At 36.5% G+C, this 27,668-nt stretch overlaps 1 protein-coding gene across 7 annotated transcripts in view; it reads left to right on the top strand.

Annotated features, from left to right (window-relative positions):
* The window catches only part of atp8a1 (ATPase phospholipid transporting 8A1), a 154,176-nt gene that overhangs the window by 52,934 nt on the left and 73,574 nt on the right, over positions 1-27,668 (top strand). For 2 of the 7 annotated variants that reach the window (XM_048176437.1, XM_048176432.1), the window contains exons 6-16: positions 1,338-1,378; positions 3,433-3,506; positions 6,956-7,025; positions 7,141-7,268; positions 7,662-7,773; positions 7,857-8,022; positions 8,348-8,353; positions 12,741-12,868; positions 13,269-13,346; positions 14,573-14,661; positions 24,044-24,088. In XM_048176437.1, the coding sequence (XP_048032394.1) occupies positions 1,338-1,378; positions 3,433-3,506; positions 6,956-7,025; positions 7,141-7,268; positions 7,662-7,773; positions 7,857-8,022; positions 8,348-8,353; positions 12,741-12,868; positions 13,269-13,346; positions 14,573-14,661; positions 24,044-24,088 (937 nt within the window). Of the gene's footprint in view, positions 1-1,337; positions 1,379-2,561; positions 2,636-3,432; positions 3,507-6,955; positions 7,026-7,140; positions 7,269-7,661; positions 7,774-7,856; positions 8,023-8,347; positions 8,354-12,740; positions 12,869-13,268; positions 13,347-14,572; positions 14,662-24,043; positions 24,089-27,668 lie in introns of all 7 variants that reach the window. The other 5 variants (XM_048176433.1, XM_048176436.1, XM_048176435.1 and 2 more) reach the window with 5 other exon arrangements.

Below are 27,668 nucleotides of genomic sequence, written 5' to 3' on the forward strand. Positions count from 1 at the left end.
CCGCGCCACGGTGCGTTTGAGAAGCGTCCCAGAAGGGGCTCACTGCGCCGCTTCGCTAAAGATAGGCGCCTCGCAGCTCAAATACAAAATAAAGTCAAAATAATCCTGTATATGCTGATATTTCACATCACTACAATGACAGAAACTGAAGACAAGAGATTCGAAGTTGAAAAACTTGAAATTTCTTTGTTTTTGTATATATGGAATATATATGTGTAACTTCATGTATATGTAGCAATATGTGTATAAATATAACCATTTAGCCATTAAAAACACGTAAAACTTCGCTTCTGTATATGCTATCTGGTATGAGTATGACACCGCTCAGGACACGGAAAACCTTGTCGGAGCCATATACGAACAGTGTATATGTGGCTTAAGTATATTGAGCTTGAAGAAGCAAAGAAAAAAATTAAAACAGGAGAATAACTTTGAGCAAGTCTGGAGGAAAATCGGAGGTATGGAAACATTTTAAACTAGTTTTAATAAACAAACAACGCAGTTTACATGCTTCTCCTTGTCGTATTATTCATTAAGATAATAATTAATACATGCACGCACAATTATGAACTTGATAAATGTTACGGATATGTTTACTATGCACAAACAAATGCTTTTCAACTTACATGTGCAAATTCAGAATTAAATGAATGTGCTGCAATTTGTACAAAAAGAGAGTAAAAGAGAGTCTGTAGTCTACGTGTTTTAGCCATTAAATAAGCACATTTAGTTTCAAGTTTAAGTTTTGTTTTGAAGAAAGATTTTCTTTAAAGTGAATTTCGTTTAGTATAAATTGTATCTTAATTTTAATACATTTTTCATCATCCAATTACCTGGATTTAATACATAAAAAGCAATATAGCAGACAATGTAATTATGACATGGAGGCGCCGGCGCGCCGCGGTCACACACCTTTTGAAACTGGTAACACACGCTGTCACCGAATTTACAAATGCACATCTTGCTTGTTGCTCACACACATATTATGTTGAATAAATAATATGTTGAAGTAACATTATTAATAATAATTAATCTTTAAGAATATTTGATTGAATGCTGAATGTTGAGCTTGTTCAATTTAATACAATTAAAACTTTAATTATGATAATTAAAATAATTTAATATTTAATATTGAGTGGCTATTTTTATTTATATATATATATATATATATAGCTATATATATATATATATATATATATATACACAACGTGGATATATATATCTAAGCTCTAATATGGTGTCTTAGTTTATATACTATTTATTTATATACTATTTATATATTACTTTATATACTACCTTTTCTGTTGGTGATTGTTCTCTCTTTCTCTCTCTTTTAGTATTGAGGAACGGCGCTTGGGAGATTGTACATTGGGAGAAGGTACTGCAGCAGATGGTGTTCCTCATACCGACTGCCTCGCTGAATTTCAAAATAAAAACAAGTTGACATACTCTTAGAAAGAGAGTGAGAGATCAGATGAGTATGCATATAAAGATGCCCTCTGGTGTAAACCAGAGCAGGTTCCGTTTTCAAAAACAGGTGCTTTGGTGTTTTTCTGTGGAGGAAACTTCCCTCTCCACTCTTTTTCTTTTGTTGATTCTCAGCTCTCTCCATTTGGTTTGAGGCAAAGGAGCAGAATCTAACCAGGTTGCCAATTACGTGCGGCCACCATAGAGATCTACAGACAATACAGCCAGACACAGAGCAGCTTTTCAGTGTGTTAAGAGAGAGTAGAGCTAATTGTCTTGACAGAAACACACAGTCCATAATTATAAGGTGAAAGCAAAAGGAAATGGCTGGAGATATGGTGGTCTGGTGACTGGGCACTCATTACCATTTGCTATATTAGTGCACATCTGCGAGAGTGCTTTAACTTGTGCCCTGATGACCTCACGATTTCACAGAATAGGATGTGATGTCATCAACCATCACTTCTCACATTTGTTTCGTTTAGTATATTTTCTGAAGCTGCAATTCTACTAAGTGCTGCTAGAATGGACAATGAAGTAAAATATCTTTCTGCTTTAGCCCTCATTAAATCTTTAGCTCATTTTTTAATTGTCTTCTCATCAATATTCAAACAGTTTTGTGGAGCTGGGCTGCTTGTCGCCCATCATTTTATAAAGCCTCACTGTGACACACTTTTGAATTACAGTGCACAGAATGAATAATGCATTTTAACATACTTATAAATCGTGTATCAACTTGTGCATATTTAAGTAGCTTTCCACTTTGAATCAAAATGGCAGCTATGAAGCAGCGTCCTCTAGTTGTACTGGATTATGGCTAATAAGATGATTAAAAATGCAAATCCGAAAAGACAAATTGTTTATTTGTATCACAGAGAATGTTATTGATGAAATAGCCTAATTTTTAATGCTAGTCTCATGGATCCAAGCACTTCCTAAATGAAATATGTAAAATGCATCAAATATAAAAGCATCTTTCTTGCCAGTGTCAGCCAGATGTATTGGCTCCAGTAATGTATTATTTCTCTGCTTTTGCCAATGGCTGCAAGTTTGATATGAAGTTTTTGAATTGATAACTAGTTTGTGTCTTGCAGGTTGTGGTTGGAGACATAGTTAAAGTTAATGGCAAAGATTTCGTACCAGCAGATGCTATACTGCTGTCGTCCAGGTAGACGAGTCTGTGTCATCAGAAGGGACCCTGTCCGTGCTTATGCCCCTGTCTCACACTCAACACCCAAAGGAAGTGATGATTAACAGGCTAATAAGATAACCCTGAGATAAGGCCCTACAGTAAATCAATGCAGTGACATTATAAATGATTTCAAATGTCATTTGAAATTCACAAATGACTAGTTCAACCCAAAAATGAAGATTCTGCCATTGTTTACTTGCCTTCTGTTGTTCCAAATCCAAAAGTCACATAGGTTTAGAATGAATAAAAATGGCGGAATTTTCATTTTTGGAGGAGTTTTTCTTATAAAATCAACACTTCCTTTTGCGGATGTTTGCTTCTTGATTAATACTGACCTGATGACGTTGTGTTCAACATTATCCTCTTCACTGTCAAAATCCATTTGCCAGCCAGGCCTCAAGTTGTCCCAAAGTATTGAGGGTCTTCAGACATGTATATCAAGTACAGATAAGTGTAATTTGAGATTAAGTTATCATTCTGACAGCGTTCAGTTTTTTCCCCCTCTTTACTGATGGTTTAGCTTGGCTCGGATGGGTTTTGAGCAGTGAACATTGTATGTTTGTTTTGTTTTTTTCCTCTGTAAAGATTAAACATTTGTGTGTTTGTGTCTCTCTTCCCTGTCTTGGTCTGTGTGCCCTCCCTCCTCTATCCATCTTATGTCCTTTCCTTCCTCTCATCTCCACCTGTCACCCTCCCACCTCACGTGATGAACAACCTTCTCCCGACTTCACTCGTGTCATTCCCCTTGCGCCGGGGCTGCTGGGTAAATTAAGGTGTCGGTAGGGGAGGTAGTCCGAGCAGCCAATGGAGATCACCTCCCGGCCGACCTCATCCTTCTGTCCTCCAGGTCAGGAACAGCTCCGGTTTGCATGTGGGATGGGTGGGAATGGTGTGCACAGGTGGAGAGAATCTGTTACTTTAATATTTTACTCTCTCCATTTTTTTTTTTTCTTGTTTTGGCCTGGTGCTTTGTTTTTATCAGCTTTTGATGTTATTTTTGGTTATGCCATTTTTATTTGCTATGCTCTGATTGATATTGCTGGGTTTTAGCACTGGGTGATATCAATTTTTCTGTCTGTATTAAAAATATTTTTATAGGCTTTAAACAATTTCTTATGCATATATGCATGTATATTTAGGAGTGAAAACCTGTAATATAGTAAAAATTTATTTACCTACGTAAACATTTTAATGCAGGAAGAAAATGAAGCTTTTGAAACTGATTCAGTGAAACTGAAACAAATTTGATTCATGAAAATGAATTTAATTTACTAACTCTAATGCTGTTTTTGCTGTTGGAGTCAGTGATGCTTAAAACAAAATTTATTTCATTTATTTTAATACCACCAGCAAAATTATCCTGAATATGTTGTCCAGCCACACCATGTGTCTGATAATTGTGCAATAAATTGGACTCGGTAAACTCAGATCATTGTTAGACCACTGTTAGGCATAAGATTCTTAGAGGATTAGTTCACTTCAGAATTAAAATTTACTGATAATTTACTCACCCCCATGTCATCCAAGATGTTTATGTCTTTCTTTCTTCAGTCGAAAAGAAATTAATGTTTTTGAGGAAAACATTCTCAGATTTTTCTCCATATAGTGGACTTTAACAGGGTCCAAATTACAGTTTCATTGCAGCTTCAGAGGGCTCTACACGATCCCAGACGAGGAATAAGGGTCTTATCTAGTGAAACAATCGGTCATTTAAAAAAATTAATAAAGTAAAATAAAATAAAATGTATATACCTTCTTGCACTAGCTCTGCGATCCGCCACGCATTACATAATCACATTGGAAAGGTCATGCATAATGTAGGCAGAAGTACCAAGCAATTGTTTACAGAGTGAACGTGCAAAGACTAAGTCGATCAGCCTTTACAAAAAAAAGGTAAAACAATGATCTCGGATGATTTTGAAGTTGGAGGAGAAAATGGAGTTTTTTCGCCAAACCGCAGTACTTCCACCTACGTAACGTGTGACCATGTGTAAGATGAACATTTGTAGGCGATAGTTTCGCTAGATAAGACCCTTATTTCTCGACTAGGATCGTGTAGAGCCCTTTGAAGCTGCATTGAAACTGGAGTTTGGACCTTCACTATAAGTCCACTATATAGAGAAAAATCCTGGAATGTTTTCCTCATTAAGGGTGCGTTCACACTTGTCATGTTTGGTTAGATTAAAACGAACCCTGGTGCGATTGCTCGGTTAGTGCGGTTCATTTGAACATATGTGAACGCACCAAACAAGCGGACCGAGACCGCTGAAAAGATGGGTTTCGGTCCGCTTCCAAACGAACTCTGGTGCGGTTCGAATTATATATGAACGCAACACGGACCAAAGACATGTAAACGGACCAAAAACAGGAAGACGAGACCCTAAAAAGGACAGAATCCTCACGCGTGTCGGTTTTTCTTGTCATAGTCGGGAGTTTGCCCATCACAGGCATCAGACGCGCGTCTCCATGCAGCAGATCATTTGTGTGTGTGACGGATGGATTCCCGCCGGTGTTTTGACTACTTTACACATTTTATAAGCTCTTCACGGGTTCCCAGCTGACCAAAACACCATCACATGCAGGCTACGCACCGCTACGCACACACAACGAGTGCATTTACCTCAGCAAACAGCACTGTTTTGGATGCTCGATAAGTTCCGTCTCAAAATAGGCAATACGTCATAAAATCCGACCAATCACGTTGTGAATGCATCCCTATGCCTTAAGGTTCAGTATCTTTTGGTTCGGTGATAAAATTGCCAATGTGAACGCTAACCGGACCAGGAGTAAATGTTTTTTTTTCTTCTTTGGTCCGGACCAAATTAACCAAACTAACCGATCTACAAGTGTGAACGCACCCTAAGTAACCTTAATTTCTTTTCGACTGAAGAAAGAAAGGCATAAACATCTAGGATGACATGGGGTGAGTAAATTATCAGGAAATTTTAATTCTGAAGTGAACTAATCCTTTAAATTCGAGCACTAAAAAATTGTTGACTGGGCTTTAATTTCTCAGAAGACAACTCTGTTCAACTCCCAACAGAAAATACTGATAAAGCCTTTTCCTTTAACTGGAAAGATACGTATTACAGACCTTTGCTTTGTGCTGGAGATGCTTCAGCATGTGCACACAAGAAAAAACAAAGCTCTTCTCTAACACAGCTGGAGAAAAGGCCCATTGAATGACTGTAAATGTCACAGCTGTTTGCACAATGCATGGCTTCAGCAGGAGCTCTGACTCCGATGTGACTCCCTGCATGCGGTCACATTATCACAAAGTACAGTATTGTGATTTACCTTTATAGTAACTTGCATTGTTTATACACAGAATCTGTGAGATATTTCTTAACGTCCTTTCATTCAGATTAATATGACGTTTTGGTGGGAATTTGTTAAATTTTTTCGACAACTAAATAATACAAATACAGAAGAAATGAGTTCTGACATCCATTTTTGTTTTGTATAGACCCAAAGCAGAGCATACTATTCTAATAACTTGTTTAAGTACAAGGACCATCTTTTCTGTTCAAGCCTGCTATTGTTTATTGAAGGAGAGATGTGTAACAGCTTTGGCCCTGTGTACTCACTATCCTGCTTTTGCTCTTCTTAGTATTAACGCTGAATGTCCATTTGTCTGGCGTGCTGCATCTTTCCTTTGTTGTGGAGAATGTCACTAAAAATAAAAACAGCAGAATGCATGGCCATAAACAAAGATGCATCGACTGAATCAGTGGAAAATGAAAGATCTAAGGGTGTCCCATTAGAGCAATATATTTTCATTTTCAGTCAAAGTACTAAAATGCTTTATACAGTTTGGAGAAAATATGCTGCCCAATGGATTTTCCTTCCATACAATATTAACTGAAAACTACTAGCTCTTGAAAACAAAGCATCTTTGATTTAAGGGGCTTCATTTAGCTGTTTGGTTTTGTATGATGTGGCCCAACTTTCTTTAATTATTATTAATTATATATTAAATTTGATGTAGTTACATATTTTTTGGCCAGTGTCATGTAGTTGTTTAATATTATATTTTGATATTTTTAAATGTACCTAGGCTATGCTATTTTTAAGACTTTACCATTCATCAAGGCTGCATTTATTTGGTTAAAAAAAAAACAGTAGTATTGTGACATAATATTACAATTCAAAATAACTGTAACGGTAGTGTGTAAGTTTATATTAGTGTTTATTATATATTTCAGTAAACTCCAAAACATTCTTCTGGTAGATCCATATATAAACGTAATATATTAAAGTGTTTTTTTTTTTTTTTCATAATTGTGTTTATCCTAGTGAACCTCAAGGAATGTGCTACATTGAGACCTCAAATCTGGATGGAGAAACAAATCTCAAGATCAGACAGGTAAATTTTTGCTCTTTTTATGTTTTATCTGTTGTTGATGCTCTACAATTCAGTTAATAGTTTATCAATGTGAATTTTTGTGTAAATATGTTGTTGTTTTTTTTGTTATACTCAGGGTCTACATATCACTACTGAGATTAAGGATATCGACAGTCTGATGCGTCTATCCGGACGGATGGAATGCGAGAGTCCCAACAGACACCTTTATGAGTTTGTGGGCAATATTCGCCTGGATGGACACAGGTAAGAGAAGAGAAAATTTGGCTTGAGGTGAAAGAAAGAAAAGCAGAAGTTAGGACAGAAATGTTGAGGCTGTTTTTCATTAGTCTGAAATATTGACGAGTATGATACAAGTTAATTTCAGCACAATGGTTTCGATCGAAGTTGAAGAATTAAAATGTCTCCCTGGTACTTTAAGGCAGGTTTAATAGTGTATTGATATCTAGAGAGGAACAAAGCTGTACTTTTATACAATCTCAAATTGTCATGTTTTCATTAAACCTCCCTCGGTGCAGTTATTTGCATCAAACATTACATTCTCCTTCTGTTATGCTTAATTTTTTTTTAGGTGGGATTCATTGTTTGAAGTTGTGAAATGGTGAAATAGTCAAATTGTCATGTATGCTCCATATTTAGCACTGTACCACTGGGTCCCGATCAGATCTTGCTGCGAGGAGCTCAACTCAGGAACACACAGTGGGTGCACGGTATCGTGGTCTACACAGGACACGACACCAAACTCATGCAGGTGAGTGGTCCGCTTCAGTCCACTTTAGTTGTATCCCAAATCCAGCTTTAATCTGAGAAACCATGATGATTTGTGTCCTCCAGAACTCCACGCGCCCCCCTCTGAAGCTTTCCAATGTGGAGCGCATCACCAACTTTCAGATCCTCGTGCTTTTCGGCTGTCTCTTGGCCATCTCGTTGGTTTGCTCCATCGGCCAGACCATCTGGAAGTATCAGTACGGCAATGACGCCTGGTACATGGATCTCAACTGTAAGAACCAGACCCCCCTTCCTTCTGTCATGCTAGACCGCTTGCGCGTCTATGTGTGCTTTCATTTTTTTTATTGTCAATAATTTTTGTCTTCCCTCTATGTAAACAAATATGCATTGCATATGTGAATATTTGTCAATAAAAAGGGAAAGGAAAATCTTTCCCTTTTAGTTCTAATATGCATAGACATGTGAATGTATAAATGGTTGAATATCACAAACGCTGCTGTACTACTTTTTTTCGTTCGTTTTTTTATCAGCTTCCTTTCTAACATTCTATTTGGTTTGTGTTTTTTGTTTCTTTGTTGTTGTCATTTTCTTAACAGCTCCAGGTAACAACCATTTAAAACCCTTGGCCATCTGTGAATGACCCCTCCTTACTAACCCCTAACTGAAGCTCAGCTTTTGCTAAGCTACCGAAGCCACTTATATGGTTGCCCTACTTTGAGAGGGTAATTGCAGAGGACTGCACACACACCAGGAATCCAATGATAGGTTTTTCCCCTCCAGCTCTACACTTCGTAGACCCTCTTAATGCCTGATGTCAAAAACGTGCCTCCCCTTCCTTTATTTTGGTGACACGTTAAACACTTCGCAAGCTCCGGCTTCGGCCATGGCAGCGCCCTTTCGCTCGTGCCTAACTAATGAAGTATGACAGTGAGCCTCGGACCCAAAGAAACACACGTGGAGAGGAGCAAGTTACCCACGGGCCCTGTCAGAGCAAGAGTTTGAAATGTATTCCCGTGTAGAAGCAGAAGACCCTGGAGGTCAAACCGTGACATTTTCTAAATGCCCTCCTTTTCCTCTTACCCTCCTCCTCCTCTTCCTACTCATTCTGCTGTGTTTGTTTTACCGGTGCTGACAGACGAGGCTGAAAATGCTCAGCTCTGGAGCAGATGAGCAAGTCCATGCTAATAGGCTTAATGTTTGGATTGTAAAGGTACGATATAAAGAAATACATCACTGCCGTTAATTTTTAATGAACAGTGATGGGAACACATCTGTTGTTTGCCTCGAGCATTGCAGGTAATTGAAAAAGAGAAAAATATACAATTTTGCGCACCAACGACAGGCGAAAATCGGTTAAATTTGCGGCAAGAGCCACTTGCAAATTGATTAACATGTCACCACCATCATTACTCTTGATTTAAATAGGAGGGGCTGTTTGTGTCCAAATCGATCGCATCTTGTTTTATGACCTACACGGTTCCCTACTTGTTATGCTCTGTGAGTTCTTGGAAAATGTTGTCAAATGCTGAGATGCACCACCGTGAATGCTGGGTTCCATCTGTAATCATTCACACCCACCGCAATCATTTGGAAAGGAAATAACAATGATGTTGGGCGTCATGTGAGGTAACAGTGAGGTCATAAAGCAGGTATCCATCATGAAATTGATTATTCCTCTAAAGGAGGGGGACTCAGTCTTCTATGTTTGTTGTTTGCCTTCCTAGTGGAGCCGTAAAAGTGAGAGGTGGCATTGATTTGTGCTATTGCTGGTCATATTTACCATTTTAAAAAAAACAAAAAAAAAAACGGACACTTCCTGTTCTTCAGTTAGAGGTATGATCACATTTGAGGTATACTGTGATATATAGATATATATTATGATTATAGATATATTATTATGAGGTCATAATACCTGTAGGGTACTACACTACCATTCAAAAGATTTTTTTTAATTAATTAATTTATTTTTTTAATATCAATAATTACTCAGCAAGGCTGCATTAAATAGTAAAAACATTTTAACGTTACAAAAGATTTCTTTTTCAAATAAATGCTGTTCTTTTGAACTTTATATGTATTAAAGAATCCTGAAAATATTGGCTGCATGAGATTCTCCAGTTTTGTTGTTGAGCGACCGAAGCGCAAACTGTTAAAGCCTGCCCTCTTCTGGAAAGGGGGCCGGGAGCAGCAGCTCATTTGCATTTAAAGGGACACACACAAAAACAGCTTGTTTTTGCTCACACCTAAATAGGGGCAAATTTGACAAGCTATAATAAATGATCTATGGGCTATTTTGAACTAAAACTTCAGACACATTCTGGGGACACCAGAGACTTATATTACATCTTGTGTAAAAATCTTACCAACCCCAAATTTTTGAACGGTAGTGTATCTATTTAGCATTGCTAATAATTTCAGTGGTAGATGCACAAGTAGGAAATTTTAAATCTTTTAGTCAGAATACTGACCTTCTTTTGGATGGCCATCAATGGAGAAAAATGGCAAATGGTGTAGTTAAAAGATCTGCAAACTAACTTGGTCACTCTAACCAGCCAACTCTTGACCTCTTGGGCATGATTGGATCTATTTGGTTTTGTTCTGCTGGACATCAGGATAGGTTTCATCCCCAGAGGTGAAAAGTTTTCCAGATTGGGGTAGCAGGCGTACACAGAGGGCAATGAATACACACCTTCCACTCATGAATCTAAGCATCGCACACTTCAAGCTGATGATTAATTATTCTTCATAAATAATTCATTTGACTTTGAACCTGTGATATTTTGGCTTTGGCTTCCGTCCCAGTATGTATCCAAACAGCGCACATGCAGGTGGGGCTACATAGCACTTGAGCTGCAGTCGTTTGTTATGCATTCACGCCACCTGCAACAACAGCACCCATGTTGAACTCCTGACCATGAAATAACAGGTAGCAGGTTTTGTACTGCACAAATGCTGACGGTGTCTAGAATTGCTGACCCCACAGCGCGACTCCTTGCTGCACTGATGTCACTCGACCTGCAGTAGCTTAGAGAGATGGGTGCTGCATCTTCCACTGCTTCAGAATGCTGTGTACTGTAGTCTTTGGCGCATTGATATTGAATACAGAGATTGGTGTTTGTTGGGTGTAGTTTATCTTCAAGTCAAGTACACAATTTTATTTATTTTTTTGCTGTTTATACTTAGAAATTGTTTCAAAGCAGCATCACAATAATTAACCGGACTAGAATAGTCCTTTAAGTCTAGAAGGCTATTCCACATTAAGGAAATTAGTTTATTTATTATTACATACTCTTTAGTAGTGCTTAGTACTCTTATTAGTACATTACCAATGCAGCAAATATCTACCAACAGGAAAGGTCTTCTTCAAATGACAAGCAAGAGACCATTTCAGACCTTCCAAATTATTCAAATATTCCTAAATGTCACATCTCTCTGTTCGGCTCCATATTATGGGAAGGTACTTTGGACTGAGTCCCGCTTCTTTACAATGAAACATCCAAACTGATTGTCTTCCTTCCCACCACTAGCCAAATCCTCTTCCTTTCTCTGTGAGTCAGTTCCAATAGCAGTTGTATGATTGCCCAGCCTCTTTAGTTCTATGATTCTGTATGGGAAAGCACTCCCTCTCCTAACTGCTCAGAAAGAGCATTTTTGCATTCTGCGGACCCTTCCCCCCCCCAGGTAAAGCTTTTTATTAATACTTAAAGTCAACATGAAATCGAAATTAAACCCATTTACTTCCTTAACATGTTGGTCTCACCATTTCATCAGTGGTTAATGTTAACCAATAACCAAAAATGTATTTTATGGGTACACTAAAAAAAGCAAATCTTAGACATTTTGAATGGTAATGATTTTGAAAGAAGTCTCTTATGCTCATCAAGGATGCATTTGATTGGAAAAAACGTAATATTGTGAAATATTATAATTTTCTGTTTTAGTGTATTTTAATATATTGTATCCCTGTGATGTAAAGCTGAATTTTCAGCATCATTACTCCAGTCTTCAGTGTCACATAATCCTTCAGAAATCAGTCTAATATGCTGATTTGGTGCTCAAGAAACATTTAATACCATCAATACAAAACAATTGTGCTGCTTAATATTTCTGTGGAAACAGTGATGCATATTTTTCAGGACTCTTTGAATATTAAGTTCAAAAGGACAGAATTTGTTTGAAATAGAAAACATTTGTAAGAGTGTAAAAGTCAAAGTGCATCCTTGTTGAATAGAAGTATTTAAAAAATACCTTAGTACTGACCCCAGTCAATTAAACAGTATAGTGAGTTAGACGTTCAGTTTTGTTTTTGGCTACTGTTATAGGTAATGTTTTTTTTTTTGTTTGTTTTTTTTTTTGTTTTTTTTAGATCTTGCTAATAGTTAATGCCGTAATTTAATGTATTTCTCTCATTAAATACCCTGCTTCACTTGGACATATGATGCATGAAGTAAAATGGGTTGTGAATGTTGTTTCATGTTGACTTTAACTGTCTGAGCTGTCTTGTGTCTGTGGTCTTGTTTTTATTGATTACACTTTTCTTTCTCTGTGTGCTGCTCTCTTTGTTAAATTTGATGTTTAAGATCGGAAATCATGATCACCCACCCAAGTGCATTGTGGAATAATGTGTTGCTTTGAATCTTGCCCATATTGCCAAGGCTTCTGCTATGACGTCAAAGACTCGAGTCTCAGTTTAGCTACTAATTAATGGAGACCTAATTGGAGAATTGAATGTAAATTTGTAGGTTAGAGGCTTATCTGAGATATTGGGTGGAAGAGTTGTATTAGCTCAGATTATAGTGTTTGCACAACGCTCGCACAACACTAGTGGAGCATTGTGGAAACGTTGCAAAAATGAGCTTGTGGCATTATTGTCCTTCCATCATCCTTCCCCAGTCCACCCCATCCCATTACGCCTTTCATTGCTCAGAAAACTGTCTGTCACCTTACTTCCACTCTCTCCTCTTCCTTCCCTCACTCTTCTTTTTCCAGATGGTGGAGCGGCTAATTTCGGCCTGAACTTCCTCACCTTCATCATCCTTTTCAACAACCTGATTCCCATCAGTCTTCTGGTAACTCTAGAGGTCATCAAGTTCGTCCAGGCTTTCTTCATCAACTGGGTGAGTGTAAGGCTGAGCTGCAGGAGCTGTTCTTGCTTGATGAATCTGCTGTCTTTGAAATGCAGACTGCCTAAACCTCCAGGGCCAATCCCAGAAAAAGTCACAGCCCAAACGAAAGTGGAGCTTTATCAAAATAACCCATATGAAGATGCCAAAATTGGATTTGGGGCAGGGCGTTTAAAGCACACAGACACTGTTTTTAGATGCAGTGGAGTTTTGTGAGTTCCCCCTGAATGGCAAGACTTTTGAGCGGAGGTTTCATATCTCTTGCTTTGAGCGACAGAGTATGACAAGATCATTTAAAAGTGGTACAGTCATGTTTTGGGGTCCAGATGGCAAGGTATTAATGAAAAAAATGGTTGTGATTATTAATTATGCTTGGTGATACACTGTATTTTAGGACACTGACATGCTGTACGAAGCCACCAACACACCAGCTATGGCCCGGACATCAAACTTGAATGAGGAGTTAGGACAGGTACTGCACATCGTCAGCTTCAGAAATAAACAAAAGAGATTAATGAAAATGGAAAAATGAAACTAATATTTTGATTTGATTTACGTTTGCAAAATCACTTGCAATTATGCATGATATACATTATATTCAAAAGGTGAAATTAATACTTTTATTAAGCAAGGATGCATTAGATTCCTCCATTTTTATTTTTAGATTAACTTTGCTGTCATCTAACACTCACTTAAAGTTAATCTTTAAAAACTCTTCACTTAAAGCATTTAAAATGATTCATTTTAGTTCTTTTGCATTTTATTCAAACAATAAATGTAGAATTTTACTATCTGCTATTCATCATTTATCAGCCATAAAATTAGTTATCAGAATTTTAATAGAGAGTACATCCTCCTAATGCCAGTTAATGTAATGAACTGCCTACTTTTTACTGTTTAGTTAATTCCTGTCATTATTTACTCACCCTCATGTTGTTCCAAACCCATAAGACTTTCGTTCATCTTCAGAACAGAAATGAAGATATTTTTAATGCAATCGACAGTCCATTAACAGCCTACACCACTTTGATACTTCAAAAGGTTCATATAAGATTGTAAATATAATCGATATGAATTGAGTGGTTTAGTCCAAATTTTCTGAAGAGACTATCACTTTATATGATGAACAGATTGAATTTAGGCTTTTATTCACATTGATCACAAACATAAACAAAAGCTCAACCATACTCGCTTTGACACCCAAAGAACCTCATTGGTTCTTGCAGAAGCTCAAAAGTGCTGCATAACACAGGAGTATAAATCTCATTGGTTCTTGTGGAAGCTCAAACATGCTTTAGCTTCCGTTTACCATAACTGCTGTGTGCGTTGATGAATGTGCGTATGTGAATAAAAGCTTAAATTAAATCTGTTCATCATATATCGAAGAGTAAAAAATTGTAGTTGCGTAGCTGTCAATTAAGGGACATAAATTGCTCTGATTTCATTAAAAATATCTTCATTTGTGTTCCGAACATGAACGAAAATCGTACGGGTTTAGAAACTACATGAAGGTGAGTAAATGATGACAGAATTTTCCTTGTTGGGGTGAACTATTCTTTAAATGCCGTTCCTTGCTTTTTTGTTTCGCTCAGAATAAGTTGTATTTGGAAGTAAAATGGGTTGAAAATATTTATTTTTTAGTCTGCTTTCTTTTACTTAATTTACTGTATTTTATTGCTCTCTCTTTCCTAAAACCAGGTGAAGTACATCTTTTCGGACAAGACAGGCACCCTGACCTGCAACGTCATGCAGTTTAAGAAGTGCACAATTGCAGGCGTGGCCTACGGGTAAGGCTCTGTTTCACATTGCTTTCATAATCAGTAGAGTGTACATCTGGCTCTAGCTGTCTTGTCCTCAGCTCCCTTGTTAGCAGCTGCCTCGATGCTTCCCTGCACAGCCAGAGCGATTCTATAAATATCAGAGAAGGGGACTCGCCGATTTTCTTCCTTTTTTTTTTACATTTAGATAGGAACACAGCGTTTCAGGTTGCCTATTTGTCTAACTTAGGACATTTTATGGGGCATGCCTGAATATGTCTGTTCTAAAACTAGATGTAGAACATTTTGTGAGGTTTTACACAATTGTATTTATAAGCCTAAAGCCTAAAATGAGATTTTCATTGTGCTGCAGCTGATACTGTGTGTGTGTTTTTGAAGAAATGTTCATCAGCATGCGTGGCATGTGGAAGATGAGACGATGAGATGGCATAGCTCTCTTCCATATCTGTGTTTTTCCTTCTCACCAGATAGATTTTTATGACCACAGTGATGTTTATGGTAAGCAGTTTATGAAAGATGAGGCGTATTGGGTGAGGTCATGTCAGGGCCACGGCACTGAGATTATTGAATGTTTACATGCACAAGGATTCTAGATCTTATCACAGACACACCAACCATCACAAAATACAATACCTTATATTCACATTCATGCTTAAAGGTGACCTATTATGCACAATTCACTTTTATAAGGTGTTTGTACAATGGTGAAAATCCACTCACTCACTCATTTTTTTTATTTAAATTTTTTTTATAATTCCCATAAATCAAAAGCGGTCTTTTCAAATGAGCTGATTCAGATTCCCCCTACGATGACACAATTTCTGCCCACAGCCGGTGATGATCTGACCTATTAGCATAGAGACAGCCCTGAGTGAGAAGCACAGAGTCCGCCATTTCTGTATCCTCACTGTAGCAGCTGTACTTGTACAATGTCTGCGCCAAAGAGGCATTAAAACAGTGTTAATTTTGACAGCAAATTTTGATTTAGTTTTAGTCAGTCTTTTGACTAAAATGCTATTTAGTTTTAGTCATATTTTAGTCATCGGAAATTGTTTTAGTTTTAGTCTAGTTTTAGTCGACTAAATATAAGATTTTAGTTGGCTAAATCTATAGTAGATTTAGTCAACTAAAATCTAATTTAGTTAAAATGTTATGCATTAAGCATTTCTCTAACAATACACATATCCTATACACTGATATAGGCACATTTGATATTCCCCAAACTGTACTTTGCTCTCCAAAGCGGACGGTTTTTGACCGTTCAAGTGCAAAAAGACATGAAAGAGCAAAATTCAGTACTTTTCAGGGGTTGACACGGTTATCATTGAGGTACTATTATAGTTTTCGTTTAAAATATTTATTAGATTTGATTTTTGATTTGTAATTGTAATTTTAGTTAAAAGTTTTAGTAATTTTTTGTGTTTGTCTTTTAGTTTTTGCTTTTAAATGTCTATATGTTTTTATTTCTGTTTATTTTAATACCTCAGGTTAAGCTAAAGCTTATAAACTAGATGAAATAAAATAAGTTTACATTTTTTTATATATTTATTTTTTATTTAAGTTAACGTTTATTTCAAGTAAGGAAGATTTCTTTGGTTTTAGGTTTAGTTAACTATAATAACCCTTATACTTGGGTTACAATGAAATATATTGAATAATGTGTCAAATAATGTTCTTAGTCTTTCCTTCCTGTGACAGAAGATACAGTAGTTTACTATGAATTAAATAGAAATTAAATTAAATACAACTTATTGTGTAAACAAAATAACAATAATGACCAGGAAAAAATAATAATTATAAACCATCCCAAAAAACACAGTGACTCTTATTCTGAAATGTCTGCAGTATGCACTGTAGCAGGCTGCTCATGAGGGTGATAAATATGCATTCTTACAACCGCCTAAAACATATTACTATATAAACATAGTGTAGTAAACATTGTCATAATTCATCAATATTAGTTCATAAGCAATCTCTTGGCATAAATGTGTGCTATTCATTAATTGCGCAGCAGTCTGAAGTGCTGCTGCACGAGCCTGTAGAATGCGCAACAGCGCCGTGTTTCCCGCGGTTAGATCAGCACATTACAATTCAAATCTTCCACACAGAACGGTCCTGACTGGATATCTTCCCAAATCGTCCCTCTCTTTCCTTTTCGTCTCATTTTTATTCGTTGACGAAAATTAGAGTAGATTTTATCATAGTTTAGTCATTCAAAACGCATTTTTATTTAGTCAAATGATTCGTCAACGAAATTAACACTGCATTACAAGTGTTGTGTTTTGACATGTACCAATGTACATAAGAGTCTCCATAGACTTCCGCCATCTGAGGACATCATGGGTAAATTTCATTTTCAAAGGAAATGTCCCAAAGAAAATAGTCTTATATGTTTGCGCCAATCCTTTTGCGCCAGGCTGCTTCACAAACGAGGGTCTCTTCAACCCTGGATTTTTACAAAGTTTGATTCTGAAACATATAAGGCTGAACAATGCTACTGACAGTTTCTGACAATTGCAGTGCATGAGATTGTCCTGTGTTGTTGTTGCTGGTATGCCGGAGCATGAGCTCTTGAAGCTTTGCCCTCTTCATTTGCATTTAAAATTGTGCATTTTTGCTCACCCCAAAAAGTGGCAATTTTAACATGTTATAAAAATTATCTGTGGGGTATTTTGAGCTAAAACTTCACATACACACTCTGAGGACATCAGAGACTTATTTACATCTTGTAAAAAGGGGCACAATTGGTCCCCTTTAATGATGCCGCTTTATGTTCTGCATTCAGAGAATAAAGCACATGACAGCAGTATCAGTGCTGGATCTAAATGATCTGTGCTCCAGCATTCTGAGCAGCATTAATCCTATTAACTCAATTAAGGAGCCCTAAACAATCCCCTTGTGAGATAAATTTTTTATAAGGCTTACATTATAATATAATAAAATATTTAAGTATTTAAACTGATACACAGTATTATATCAGTTTAAATGCTTCCATTTGTTTTAATATATTATATATTATATTATATTATATATAACTAAATATTTTTAAGAAAAGTGAACGTTAACTCTTTTATAGTTATCTAAACATCCCTGAAACCCACACCACCACACACAAAAATCTATTTAAACTGAGGTATATCACTAATGTATTTTGAGTTTGCAAGCTACACCTGTGGTGGGAATGTAATTGTAAATGTATCAGAGTTTTGTTAGCATTCTGTGTCCATCATCCGTTATTTCCGCCATTTTTCATTAAAACATGACGTTTTATTTCACATTTCTTTTCGTTTCGCGTTGCCTCTCGTATTGATGTATTTAGTCCGCAAACATTACAGTATTCTTACCGCGACTGATTTGGCTCAGGGCCAGCCAGCTCTCACGCGCTCAGTCGTTCTCTTTCTATGGAACCTGTAAACTGCATTCACCGGTTCCAACTCTATAGCGACAATAACTCTATAGCGGTTGTCCAGAGCACTGCAATTATTTCTTATTTAAACTACTACAATCATTTTCATGTCTGTTCTCTGCGCGGCAATTATTTCTTCTGCGCGGCCGCGCACGCGCGCAGCTGGTCACATTGCTGGTCACACTTGGAGTTTATTTCATTTATAATGATTCAAGAGGTCAGTATGTGATGTTTGATGTCACTCTATTGATCAAAAGTCTTCTCCTGTGTTAATTCACAGGTTAGTTTTCCGAACTTGATATTTTCTGTGATTAAAAAATACTGTAATAAAAATCTTGTAAAAGCAGTAATATTGTAAAATATATTATTACAATTGAAAATAACCATTTTCTGTTTTAAAAATGTAATTTATTCCTGGGATGGCAACTGCATTTTCAACTGCCTTTACTCCAGTCTTCAGTGTCACATGATCCTTCATAAATCATTTCCTATTATTAGTGTTGAATACAGTTTGGCTGTTTAATATTTTTGTCAATACCATTTTTGACTGATACATTTTTTCAGGATTTGACATTATAAATGTCTTTATTGACTAATCAGCAAGGATGTGTTCAGTTGATTGAAAAAAGGGTGTTACTGACCCCAAACTTTTGAACAGTAGTGTATAAATTAGGTATAAATGGAATCTGTACGTTAAGTTTAAGCTGAATTAAGATGACAAGGATGGGGATGAAGGTCAAGGTCATGTTTATTTAGTGTTATTCATTTCAGACCCTGACACTTCACCACAGAGACTATAACCAGCAAATCAAAGCAAGGTCATATAGTATGAAGCTCATACATTCACCCGCTAATCCTACAGCCTTGACATTTGCACCAGGCTAAATTACAAAGCTGAGGCCTCCTAAGCAGCATCATTCTTCTTGAAATTTCTTTGTCTACATAGAGGGATCCTTCTGCTTATCCATTGGTGCAGTCAGCATGGTACCCATTTAATCTCTCATAACTATGTTCACAGCTTTGATGTTTGCGAACTGGGCTGTATTTCTGAAGTGAGTCCTTCTCTACCTCATGAATATGAATGCCATCTTTTATCAGCTTCAAATAAACTTTGTCCCGTTTGATGATGCATCCATCCTTTTCTTCCCCCATCCTCTCCACGTCTCCTCTTGCTGGGCGTCTGAGCGAGTACAGCCACCGCACCATCACTGATGTTTTTGAAGCGTGACATCTTTTCTTGCAGTGAGTGGAGAAACATGGTGCAAGCCCAAAGGAAGAGTTTGATGTGAAATGTAGCCTAGATTTTTGACTTGACATGTTTGTCGGACTGGAAAAACCAACATGCTGCTAGTGTAACATGCTGGAGTTCTGGTGTTAATGCTGAGACGAGCTGACGTCTTTCCACTAGAACTTGTCTTTTATATGTCTCTCTTGTGTTACTGTCCGAGTTGAATTTCTTGAATTTCTCAGATTTTTCTTCATTTACAACTCTTTCCATTGACCCAAATAAAACTCAAGGCATCTCCTGAATCCACAGTGACTACACTACACTGAAGACACAAGCACATCATTTCATGCCTTCATTATGTTCATTAACACTCTCGTCAATTTAGTAAACAATGACTTGAATGTTTTTTGCTCACGTGCATGTGTCTCTTTTAAAACATTGGACGTTTTCTTTGCCTCATAGTCTTAATTTCAGACAATAATAGCCATGTGTCTCATGTAAAACAAAGATTTGACATTGTCACAAAAGGGTGTGATGTGTTTTGTTCCCCCTCGACCCATCCCCCCATGACTTATGTTACATTGCACAGCTAATTAAGTAGAACAGTAATTAATGAGGAAATCCCTTTGGCTGAAGTTGTTAATTAATTTGATGAGATTTCATGGAGAGATGATGGCCAAAGTGCTCTTTAGCCCTCAGCACTAGATGAAATTACTTGTAGCATTTTTTTTTTTCTTATTTCTTTTGCTTTTGGACCTGTCATAACTGTGGTTGGGTTGTAAAGCTCTGCAGTCTTTTTTGGATAATTTGCACTTCCTATTCTTTGCCAACTACTCAAAAATATGTTATTCTTGTTAGTCATGTTAGTCTCTCTATCTCTTTATCTCTATCTATAGCTCCTTTCTCTCTCAGCTTATTTATAGGCGTGCATCAGGGTCTAGCCCCATCTCCTTTGCAACTTGTTAAAAACACATTAACGTGTGTGGCCTGGATCTAGCTTGGCATATTACCTAATAGCATCATTGTATGCCAGTGATTTAAGAAGAAACCTTTGCAGGAGCGCTAAGAATGTAGTCTCAGGCAGAAGAATGATTGACAAACAAGATTATTATATGGTGCAGTAAATAGGGCAGGAGTGCTTCTTTCGCCTCTTTTGTTCCTTGTTTGTGAATTATTGTGTGTAAATGTCCAGCTGTACTCACCCTACCCCTAAATGTCTCTCGGGTTAGACATGATCTCATCTGTGCACATGGTAGAGAACTAATGAATGTGGAATCTGATAAACATTGCTCATTTAGGTCAGGTGGTAGGTGGGGGTTTGAATCCATATTATCAGAATAAGAGAAACTATACAAGTATACAAGGGTCAATCGACCCTTCGCCGGGAGTTTGATTGACAGGCGATCTAACAATTATAACGCTGAATCCACTGTTTTGTCCGACAAAGCAGTCATGGGAGTTAGTAGATTAACGCCATGGACTTGAACTTGAAAAATGGTGTATACTGACGTCTTTCCGTGGTTGAAACGACATTCTTTCTGATGATCAATCATGTTTATTGATGCTATAAATTAACTATTCGGAAGAGGTGATCTGTTCACGAGCTGCTTGAACTGAGGCACTACGGCGATCTGTCACGACACATTAAAGAGCCACAAAATGGTATTTATTGTTTTAATTTCTTTATTTCATATCAAAAGTAACCTGCTCTGCCTTGTCTGTAGACACTTTGTCGGCTTACTCTTTGCTCCACGATGTATTTTTCACTGCGTGAGAGCATGATGTGTGGTGTGATAGTGGCATGGCTTGTCAGACATAGCAACAATAACAAAAGGGGGCGGGTCTTCATGAACGGTCATTTAGCAAACACTTGTAGAAACATTTTTTTGGAGCAACTTGAGGTTTGAACCAGATTTGAAGTAAAGCATTTTTGAAATGCTGAAGTAATTTCAACATTTTCTTTATTTCAGTTAATTTATCCTGAAAAGCCTGACATATTTAAAATAATAGATCTATTATTTTATAAGAGACGTTTTTTTTTAACATTTAGACAAAATCTAAAGAAATAAAGTTTACATGTGTTTTTTTTTTTTCTCATATTTGATACTTCATGAGCCACTACTATATGAGCCACTGCTTTTGTGGCTCACATAGTATGATATAGGATGATATTAAGTTCATACTCATGAAAATAAATGCCTCAAATTTAATCAGAGGTCCAAACTGAGCAATAAGATGCAATTTGGTGCAGTTGCTTATATTTAGTCAGTGAGATCTTTATAGCAGCCTACTTGCATAAAATTCAAATAAATATCAGTTGTTACTCTATATCTCCCTATAATGTGTCTTACGATGATATTTAAATGCTTATGATCTAAACTCTGTAGTTTTTATTGTGGAGGGCAAAACATATAATGCAATGCTACAAATAAACGTTCCTCAAAAGCCCAATTTATTATATTTAATACTCAGATTTTAACATTTATCAAGTTAAAAAATATTCAAATATTCAAGTAAATCTTCAGTTGCTTCAGACCAATATCTGTTCATCTTGGAATAATATTAACAGTGTGCTGTATAACTTATTCTTATGTTTACTTTCAGTCAAGATTTCTCAGCAAAAAGACTCATGTATCACAACCTGAAGGGGGACGTTTTTCTTTTTTCTAAAAAAAGTATTATCAAATTAATGAGACAAGGCATGTAATAGATTCTGTACAACAGTTTTTTCAGCAAAATGTGATTCATGTTGATTAATTTAGAGTTCTTAGAAATTTGATCCACAGCTCTGATTTCAATTCATTACAGTGTTTTGTTGTTTTTGTTTTGTTTTTGACTGATGGGGCTGTATCCAGGCCTGCAAGAACCTTTAACAATTACCTTCAATAACCCATAACCGTTACTGACTAGGCTGCACCACCTTTTTAACAAGAGTGTCTGTTTGAAGTGAGCTGAGGTAGTGCAGTTCTGCAGGGATACTTTGGTGCAAGTCTCTCAGGTACCCTACTGCGGTTTTGTTCTTTATCTTGTTGCTCAAAGCTCTTTTTCTCAGTAACAACCCAAAGGGTCTGACACAGCTAGCATTTGTCGTTTTTAAAGCATGTTTGTTTTAAAAGACCAAGTCCCACCCGTCTGCAGAAATCTGTTTTGTTTGGATGCTGAAGAAGTCGTCGAGTCTAATACCTGCAGGACTTGTGTTGGCCTATATTAGTGTAAATGCACTGTTCCCCCCTGCTGAAATGCAGTTCTTCTGTTTCAGTGTACTAAACAATTCTTTTCCCCCTGAGGCTAATGGTACAGAGTCAGATATGTGCATAGCCACTCAACCTGCCTTTTGTTTTTGTAGTTTCTCTCTCAAGTCATAATTTGGGTTGAAATACGCCACATAAAGCATGAAGCAATAATCAATGGTAATGCTTTTTCAATTTTATGTTCTTTTTCCTTTTTCTTTCTTGTTTTCTTCATTTCTTCTTTTTCGTGTTCTTTTACTTTTCTCTTTCCCTTTCTCTTTTATCTTTTCAGTTTTCTTTTTTTGATTTCCTTGCTTCCTTCCAAATATTTTCTTAAGATATGTATTCCTACATTCATGACAAACTTCATTTTAAAAGTACTATGGCTGTACCCTGATAAAGTGGCTGTATCAGATGTACCCGAATACCAAAGTACTTTGATGTAAACCATGGTAATGAATGATTTCTGTATTCATTGACCATGTAAAGGGGACTTGCCGTGGTACATGTCCACAAATCTATGTACCATGTTTGGCACACATAATGCCATGTGACACTTATTTGTTATTGTTGTGTCATGTGCACATTGCTTTTTCAAAATACTTTCTACAAAGAAAAACTCATTTATTGCTGCTGCTGCTGCTTTTTTTTTTTTTTCCCCTTCCCCTAGTGTGCTATTCTCCCTTTGTGCCATAATACTCACTCTGCTCATTCTAACTTTTTCCCCTCACCAGTGTCTGGTCCTTAAACACATGGTCAGGCCAATGTCCACTCGTATTACAATTAACAAAGCCCTCAACGCCCGAATCTGTTGACCTGAGCAAAGATGCGAGAATAATTTGCTGCTGTCAAGCCGGCAGCAGTGGCTGTGCCTCCCTATCCCAGCAGATACAGTTTAGCAGCCAGCAATTCATCCGCTGCCCATCTACTAGCATTGGCTTGTCTTACTAGCCTTTCTGTATAGTAGACAATGTAGCCATTCCAGCATTCACCAAATTATTTGTCTTACCTTAGATTTGTGCTCTTTAATTTGCTGTGATTATGCTGTTTATTGGTTAGTCATCCTTCCTTACCCTTTAAATTCATGTGTGAGGTCTTTTGTATTAAATCTGATACTTTGTTAGATAATTAATATGGATAAATATTCAAGAGTTTTGCCTTGCAGTGAATATATTTTTTAATTGATTATTTTAGATCAGCGCTTTTGTATCCCTCAAAAAATCCTTTTTGTTTTCTTTGGTCTAACTTTGCTTAACGTGTTTGCCTCTGCAGAAATAAGTTTTTGTAAAATATAAATTGGATTTAGTAAGATGCATCTGTTCATGTTAAATATTTATTATTTAAAGCATAAATATATATAAAAAAAGATATAAAAATAAATTGTCACTGCTTTCTATTCAAAGTATGTAAATATATTCTCTTAAACCCATTTCTATATATCTGATTTATTGCATTGGCAGACATGCAGGGCAAATGTGGTCATTTCGGTTCTGTTCTGTCTGTAACTCTCTTCGCTCCACCCAACAGTCATGCAGCTGAAGTTGAGGATGGTAGTTTTGCAGAGGAGGACTGGTAAGGAGCAACACCACTGGCTGTTTGTTTTATGCTTTTGTGATGTGTTCTTGCCGTGTCGCCTTGTGAGAAATGTGGTTTGAACCTTTTTCTTGTGATGTGGTTGTGTTTATTGGACTTTGTTTGCACGGTGTGACCCTAAATTAATGTGGAGACAGATTCATGTTGAATGTAAATTAAAAATCAGCTGTTGTCTGATATTCTGTGCTGTGCTTGTTTGATTTTAATCCAATTACTTTGTTTCGATCTGTTGTTTTGGGCTGTGCTGTATGGTTAAAACAGCAACAGGTGTTATTTTCTGTTGTATACTGAGACCAAATGCAGTTTGTCTTTGATTTCTCAGCACAGACTTGTTTACTGTAGACTAAAGTCTTTTATATATGAGTCTCCCTTTCTATGGTGTAAATTTTGCTAAATATATAGCACACAGTAACTGGTACTGTGTACAGCAAAAGTTCGGCCATTTAGCAAAAGTTTTCAGATTTCAGTCTGTTCTAGTTGTTGGGACGGTCCACCTGCATTAAGTCTGTCTAAAGAACACAGTGATTCATGTAGATGTGTGACCAGTCTCCAATGTATGAATCAGTTTTCCAAAGGATTGAACTTAGAACCTGTGACCAACCCAGATCCTGACCCCTTATGCTTCAGCGCCGTCATTGTCATGACATACTTTATGATTTGTAACTGGAACAGCCAAACTCGAGACATGTTAATTTTAGACAACACTAATAAAATATAAATGGAGCTCCAGCTTGAAAAATTAACTTCCCACTTGGACATTACTGAAAGAGCATGTGAGAAGTAAAAAGCCTTACTGACATCCAGTAGTATCGCTTTATCTGGGCGAGTCTCTCTGGGTCAAATTTCACCCCAAATAAGAAAGAAAAAAAAGAAAGAAATTCTATTTTGAATAAAGGCTATAAAACGCAAAGGCCAATTCTCATTTTCTACTATATACATATTATTTACACACATTAATGCTGTACATTATTTTATGCATTTATGCTGATTAAAATTTAAATGAATTAGTGTTTTTATTATTATTATTATTATTATTATTGAATATAGTACACATATGCTTTTTATTGCAGTAATGAGTAATGTCACAGTTCCCAAAAAAATAATGATCCTAAAATAGGCTTAATTTCTTTATGCTAAATTGATTTATTTTTATTTTTTATTTTTTATTTGAGGTGAAATGTGTCTAATGATGTATGTAAATTATGTTAAACTTTTTTCTATACTGTAAAGCAGAGGTTTGTTTAGCAATGGACTGTTTCTCTTTTCCCAATTCTTTATACTTAGAAAACGATGACAACTTGTGATGAATTCCACTTCTAAAATTACATTATTGCTGCAGGAGCTCCATTATAAATTAAATCAATCTTCCATATCCAGCATGGACCCCATGAGGACCGACGAGGTCTTAATTTGCACTTTGTGAACAGGGTTCTAGGGATCTCTATAGTGTCCCTAGAGGAGCAGGATTCCTGTGGAGAGATTGGAACATCTCTGTGTCCATTAGATTGAAATCTTCATAAATCTAATATGTTTAACAAGCCCAACTGATACTGAGATTAAAATCTATCTTTAGTAAGTCTGTCAGGTTTATCTAATAAAGCCTAGTTGGGGTTTTATTGCACTCAAAATATAACCTAATTCAGAATAATGTTTCCACAAATTGAAAATGGGTTTTTATAAAATGAAATTAGATTCATTTTTATTTTTGAATTTTAACTCTGATACTTGAGACAAATGTCTTTCTTTTCTGGAACATGGAAAAGAAAATGCTGATATCATTGGACCCAGTTGACTTTTAGTGTATGGACAATATAAGAGAAATTAAATTAAAATTTCATGATAATTTACTCACCCCATGTCGTCCAAGATGTCCATGTCTTTCTTTCTTCATTAAAAAAGAAATTAACATTTTTGAAGAAAGCATTCCAGGATTTTTCTCTATATAGTGGACTTTAAAAGGGTTCAACAGATTGAAGGTCCAAATTACAGTTTCAGTGCAGCTTCAAATGGCTCTGCATAATCCCAGACGAGGAATAAGGCTCTTGTCTAGCGAAACGATCAGCCATTTTCTAAAAAAATAAATAAAAATGTATATACTTTTTAACCACAAATGCTCATCTTGCACTAGCTCTGCTATGCGCCACGCATTACGTAATCATGTTGGAAAGGTCATGTGTGAAGGCGTAAGGCGTAAGTCCACTATATGGAGAAAAATCCTGGAATGTTTTCCTCAAAAACATTAATTTCTTTTCGACTGAAAAAAGAAAGACACATACATCTTGGATGACATGAGTAAATTATCAGGAAATTTTAATTCTGAAGTTAACTAATCCTTTAACAACAAAAAATAAATGTAGTCTCAGTGCAGATGGATCAAGCTAACTTTTGTTTTACAAATTTAAATGAATTGCACGCAGTTCAGTTTTAATTAAATCATCATATTTGCAGTGTAAACAGAAGTTGTATGTGTTAAGCAAAAATAAAAGCATGCATAGCAAATAATGATTGCCGGAAGGACTGGGTTCCTCGTTTGTGGCAAAATATGAGAACTATTGTGTGTGGGTTTTTTCTCCAGATAAAAGCTTCTTGAGAATTTCATCATTAACTAATGCACTGTATATGCAGTAGCTGTCTTTGTCTGAGCTGTGAGCATCGAGTCCGCAGGACAGGATTGTAACTTCGAGTGGTGGAGCCATGTGCAGGGGAACAATGAAAGTGTGTGCATGTCTCTTGTGGGAGTTGTGTAAGCAACACACTGACATATGCCTCCTGCCCCTCCACCTCTGCTGTTTACTCTGTTTATCCCTCTCATAAACACGCACACATTTAAACAATGGCGAAGTGCTTACCTCTCAGTGGAGCTGTAATAGGATATACTGCAATGGCCTGTGTGGTGCGTGTGATAGAGAGAGAAATAACGTGTTTATCTGTTATAGTCCATTATAGTTCAATACTACAGTAGATTGCGGAAGGGATATGAATGAATGAGCAAAATCGGGCCATCGAGGGCCGATAATTACAGTGCCGCATTCTGTTTCCATGGAGACGATTGCCCCGCTGGGCTTTGGATCACCAATAACAGAGGCTGTGTTCAGAATGGAATACTAGCATGCACAGTCTACTCTGAATAATGCTTACTACTTCTATAAATAGCATGCAATGCTATATGCATTATGCAGCGTTAAGCATTTTAAAACGGTTACATGCATCGTTTAATTTAGCCAGGTATCTCTGAATATTTTTGCAAGATATTTATTTATTTATTTATTTTTTTTATACTAATTTTGTTTCAAAGTCTTACCTGCTGGCAGTCAGATCAAATAATGAGTTAATGAATAATGAAATAATGTTCAAAAAAATTGCAATAATTGTTATATTACTTTCGATTCATTCAGGTTGAGTGAATTGCATTGTTGGATAAATTAATTTGTGCAGTGTTCTCTGCATTCATATGATCAAAAATGCAATAAAAAATAGTAATGTTATAAAACATTATTGCAATGTATAAGAACTGTTTTCTATTTAAATAAATTTGTATAATGTAATTTGGTGAATTCAG

This window comes from Megalobrama amblycephala, linkage group LG23 (genome assembly GCF_018812025.1).
Source record: "Megalobrama amblycephala isolate DHTTF-2021 linkage group LG23, ASM1881202v1, whole genome shotgun sequence".
Classification (NCBI taxonomy): Eukaryota; Metazoa; Chordata; class Actinopteri; order Cypriniformes; family Xenocyprididae; genus Megalobrama; species Megalobrama amblycephala.